General features: G+C 44.7%; 1 protein-coding gene across 1 annotated transcript; it reads right to left on the reverse strand.

Annotated features, from left to right (window-relative positions):
• Positions 1-2,106: 2,106 nt before the first annotated feature.
• On the reverse strand, positions 2,107-5,094 carry dmrta2 (DMRT-like family A2). Its single transcript, XM_069698987.1, has 2 exons — positions 4,276-5,094; positions 2,107-3,849 (listed from the first exon to the last, which is right to left on the reverse strand). The coding sequence occupies exons 1-2, from the start codon at positions 4,733-4,735 to the stop codon at positions 2,966-2,968; spliced, it is 1,344 nt and encodes a 447-aa protein (XP_069555088.1). The 5' UTR covers positions 4,736-5,094; the 3' UTR covers positions 2,107-2,965.
• Between the last annotated feature and the right edge of the window lie 92 nt (positions 5,095-5,186).

A 5,186-nucleotide genomic window follows, 5' to 3' on the forward strand; every position in this document is an offset into this window, starting at 1 on the left:
CCTTTTTGGCAGAGGAACTATAAATGTCTCCACTCAGTGCTTTCGTCACAAGTAGCCAGCAGAGGCCGCTATATCTGCTTTTGCATGCACAGCAAAATAAAAGCCAGCACATCAAGGTGTGTAATGAACATACCGCACACATGCACGGAAAAAAATGCTGTGCTGTTCATCATGCTTTTGTCATGAATGATTTAAGTCAAACAACAAGTAAACACATGTAGATTTATAAATATAATGTATAAACTGTATACATGATAGTTCACACTGGTGTTTAATGCTCTAGACTTTGCAGAAATATCTCATCAATGCTTGCAGCTGGGTTTCTGTAGGCTCCATATTGGCGTGCATGAGCAGTATTTTTATAGCTGTACTGTAGATGCTATTTGTTAGACAAGACTGTCATCTAGTGGTGCTGTCTGTGTCACACATGAAATGAGTCCACTGCTCTTCGACACTTTGACAGCCTCGACAGCACTATGGACCGTTTGATGATTAGGTTTTACTGGACATCATGTCAATTCTGATGGATGTCTACAGACTCCACGTGGCCTTTCCAGTCTATAAAGGCTGTAAATTATTCCAGATATTCTATAATAATCCCACATTTCTGACTATTAGTGCTCCTTGGATTGTCTCAGTAGAGGAGGTCAGGAACAGGAGGGTGCACACAGAACATTAAAGACATGAGGGGGCACGTGTTTTTAATGTATACACAGTAACATATAAAATATTGACAGCTCACAAAAACAATGTAGCAAGAAAAAAATCTTTAACAGAACCTCTGACAAAGTGCAGGCTGAGGAAGATGTTCCATCCAGACCTACTGTCTCCAAAACCAGGACTCACCTTCCTCCCTCCTGCACACTTTGCTCCATATGCTCTCAAGCTGTACACAATGTGATGCTCACTTTGTTTCAGACACTCAGGCGCTTCCACCGCTCAACCAATCAGATTTAATCTGGACTGCAGCGTTAACTGGAAGCGACTGATTGGTATTTACGTGGAATGACCTGCAGGTGGCGCCATTGTTCTTTGGAAATGTTCAGCTTTCTGTGGAGGCAGTATATTCTGTGGGTGGGTGGAGAAAGAGGCACAAACCAATGGGTCACGCATTTGCACACCAATACGACCAGCGGCAAACCAATGGTTGGACTTTTGTATTCGCAGAATAATGTTATTTCAAAACGTTTATTGAAGCGAGAACTCAGACCAAACTGCTCGTTTTCCTACAAAAAAGTGTTTAGATCTTTTTCTTTTTTATCAAAACCATTTGAAATTGTCACACAACCCTATGATACGCAGCGATTTTTATATTTTATATTTAGTTATGCGGCAGTAAAAACAGCATGATTTGTGAGCGAAATAACTGAAGTTCTTTTAATATTCGAATTTATTCCTCTGAAATGTAGCCTAATGAACTTTTTCCCCTTTTGTGTTTTTACAGGGTTTTTAATGCGCTCTTCTCGCTCTTTTTTTTTTAATGTGCTGCACTCAACTAGTGTAAGTTATTATAAGCAGTTTATCTCAACTAGTTAATAGTTTTACTAACTGGATTCAATAAAGAACAAATTAATGTGTAACCAGATGAATTTGGCCTGCTGGTCTAGAAACTCATTCTAAAAAAAAATCATATTTTATGACTCCCCGCAGGGACTCATGTCAACGTTGGTATCCTATTTACAGTCGTTATAATCTGTAATCAGGCATGATGCGCTACATAATGGAAGAAGAAAACATATTGACCTTCTGTAGCCTATCTCTCTAATATACTTAATTCCGTATCAAGTCCCAGTAGACAGGTGTTTTATGAAAGGTTTAAGAGCTAAATCAAACATATTTAAATGTGTGTTTATGGGATGCTTCGTGTGCGCGCAGTCAGCCAGAAAACCCAGTCATTTTCAGCATCTATCTATCTATCTATCTATCTATCTATCTATCTATCTATCTATCTATCTATCTATCTATCTATCTATCTATCTATCTATCTATCTATCCGCCTTTTAGTTTCTGTTGTTCCCTTTTCAAATTAAGGGGTTTTAGGCATGGATACAGTCCACCTCTTATTTTATCAGTCAAAACATTAATAATTTAGCATTTCCGCATTGTTGTTTTTAAAAATAACATTTATTTCCAGCATATTCATACAATATGACAGCACAGCTTGTAACATTTGAAGAGGAACTGACTTGATCCAGCACTTTGTCACAAAATATTTGAGCTGACTAAATGAAAATGAAAAGTCAAATATATCATAGCATTTCATAATTACCAAATGCAATACATATAATACAGGCAGGTGGAAACAAACTTTAAAAAATAAAAAAAAAATGAGATAACTGAAATAATACATCAGAAAAATATGAATGGCATTTACACATCATTAGTTTCACAGCAGGAAATGGGGTTAACATCCGTAAACTACATGTTTAATAACTTATTTTTTCTCCGTCTAATATCCAATGTTTGAAGAAAACGCATTTTTAAAAATGCACTTGAGTTTCACCAACCAGCTGTAAAATTTTAACCCTTTGATAAATAATTTCTGTATTTTTCTTCTTTTTTTTTTTTTTTTTTCTTTTTTTTTTTACAGATTTCTCATAAAAATCTGTCATAAAAGTATGTTTCTGTCATGGTTAAAATTATTTTATTTTTTTTATTTTCCCCGCTTGATTGTGATTTATTTTGAAATCTATAAATACATTTTCGGCTTTACGTTATTATATTGATGGCTTAATTAAGGTTCATAGATGGGGAATGTCATCAAAACGGTTGTGGTCTAACATATAAAATTATTATTTTTTTAAATTACACGTAAGTGAGTTTATTTTTTCCCCCCTCTGAGACCATTTGACTACAAGCCAGATACTCCTATGTACAGCAGCCCGTAGCCAGAACACATCACAGATTTTCAACACTTGTGGCTACACACACAACGGAATGTGTCTCTATGAGCAGTCCACCGGCCTCACTGCTTGTCCGGCGTGTTGTTGACCAAAGGACCGTACAGGCCGCCGGCATAGCTCTGCTCCTTGTGTAACATTGTCCTGTCCCGTATCAGGTCGCTAAACGCATAGTCCATCGGGGGCCTGAAACCCAAGGTGGGCATCAGCCCGGTGGTGGAGTAGGGCGTCATGAAGGCCAGTCCCCGGCTGTGCGCGGAGTAGGCCAGCCGCAGCGGGTTCAGTCCCAGGTGGGTGCCCAGAGGATAGGTGCTGGGGTCTGCGCCGAAGTGCGGGGAGTTGGGCTGCAGAGGAGAAAACGCGGAGCGGTTACTCAGCGTCATGGCTCCGGGCAGCATGGGCCTCGTCGGGGCGGTGGTGGTGGTGGCGGAGGACGGTGGAGGCTGCTGCGCATTTTGGAGCATCCTCTCCGCCGTCCATGTCTCCTCTGTCCCGGCCTTGTTGGAGCCCTGTGCGCCGCTGTTGTTTAGGATCTGCTCGATGGCCTGCACCACATCTTTACCGCAGCCCTGCAGGACGAGCTCCAGCACGCTCCGCTTGTGGCTGGGAAACACTCGGGTCAGGATGTCGATGGCGTTCATGTGGCGGGAGGCCGCAGAGGACGGGGAGGGCTCCTGCTCGTCTTTGTCGGTCTCAGACCCGGAATCCGAGCCAAGCGAGCTGACGGACCCGGGAGTCTCCTCTCCGTCTTTTAAAGGCTTGGACACAGGCGAGCTGATGAAAGACTCACTGTCTCCGTTCTCTGAACCTGAGCCTCCATGCCGGCCGTCCGGGGAAGAGATGCCCGGGGCCGAGTCGCTCTCGGTGGACGCCGGTTTCCCCAAAGACTGCTGCGGGGTGGCGGACAGCTGGCTCTTTGGAAACAGCTCATACTTCTGAATACTTGAATCTGCTGACACAAACAGAACATCACAGAGTGTGAGATTTGAGATCATCGTGATAAAGTCATAACCAGTAAATCAAGCAGCAATAACAGGTTATCATCTTCAGGATATAATAACTGGCTGTTTCACGGAGACAAGAACAACGTTCACTTGATCACAATGTAAAACACCGTGTAAAGGCACATTTCACAACTAAATTCACTAGTCAGAAGAATCAGCTGTGTCGCTCGCAACGTCACCAGAACAGGCCTCACAGTTTATTCTAAATATGATTTTAACTTCTTTTGACAAGTACATAATGTTATAGTCGCCGGGTCAATCATTTAAGGTCATTTTGTCAAGAAGCTTGAAGGGTTTTATACGCCACTGTTCTAAAACAACACGCAGCCAACTTCTTAACCATCGTATGGACGTGTATCTCCGCCGCTCACCTGAGTTGCTCTCGCTGTTGACGCACCCGAACACCTCGTAGTTCGGACGAGGCGGGATGATGCCGTTGGCGGCGGCAAGGGCGAGTCCCTCGGCCGTGCCGTACAGCAGCTGCAGCTCGCGGGCTTCGTTCTCCTCCTGCGCCTGCTGCCGCCGCAGCGCGACCTGCGCCGCCATCACCCGCTGCCGCTCCGCGATCAGGGTGCACTTGGCGCACATACAGTCCTTCCAGCGGCAGTAGCGCTTGTGGCCCTTCAGCGCGGACACCACGCCGTGGTTCCGGCAGCGCGCACACTTGGGAGTGCGCGGGTACTTGTCAGCGGCCCGCAGGATGAGCGGAGGGCCGCGCAGCAGGGTGCCGGCCATTGACACCGGGATGGAGGCTGCTGCGGCCGCGGCCACCGCCGCTGTGTGGACTTGAGAGGCGGAAGAGACAGTGGGGAGGTCCGGTCTCAGATCCATGGCCGCGTTCCTCACTGATATAAGTGAACTATAAATAAGAAAATGGCGTAATAAGAACGATCTGATTGAAGTAAAAAACCAACGTGGAGCTGATCACATCTGCTCCGAGCTTCTCAACATCTCTGAGCAACAGGTTGAAGTCAATGATTTCTAACAAAGACTCTACGATCGAAACTGCGATGGAAACTGTCCAAGTGATGCCGAAGAAGCGAAAATGGGGCTAGAAACAGACGAGTTTAAATCCGAAGAGAGTCAGAGGCGAGAGGAGCGCTCGTTCCTCCCCGATAGAAAGTTCAAACTGTCCAGGAGGAGCTGAGCTTGTTGCGCCGCAGCCTGAGACACTAACTTCCTCCGGAGATTGTCAGTGGATACAGATCCCCCTCTCCTCTCTCTATTGTTGCTCCTACGTTTTCATTAGACAAATTTGACAACAATGTGGCGTCTGTCATTG

This window comes from Brachyistius frenatus, unplaced genomic scaffold (assembly GCF_029030835.1).
Source record: "Brachyistius frenatus isolate BFR_SWC_R1_liver_20210118 unplaced genomic scaffold, ASM2903083v1 Contig_29, whole genome shotgun sequence".
Taxonomy (NCBI): domain Eukaryota; kingdom Metazoa; phylum Chordata; class Actinopteri; family Embiotocidae; genus Brachyistius; species Brachyistius frenatus.

Excerpts from the sequence above, each read along its gene's own strand:
- dmrta2 (XM_069698987.1), bottom strand. The coding sequence starts at position 4,735 with ATGGATCTGAGACCGGACCTCCCCACTGTCTCTTCCGCCTCTCAAGTC. Across the intron at positions 3,850-4,275 it reads CAACAGCGAGAGCAACTCAG|ATTCAAGTATTCAGAAGTAT; the intron begins GTGAGCGGCGGA and ends TTGTGTCAGCAG.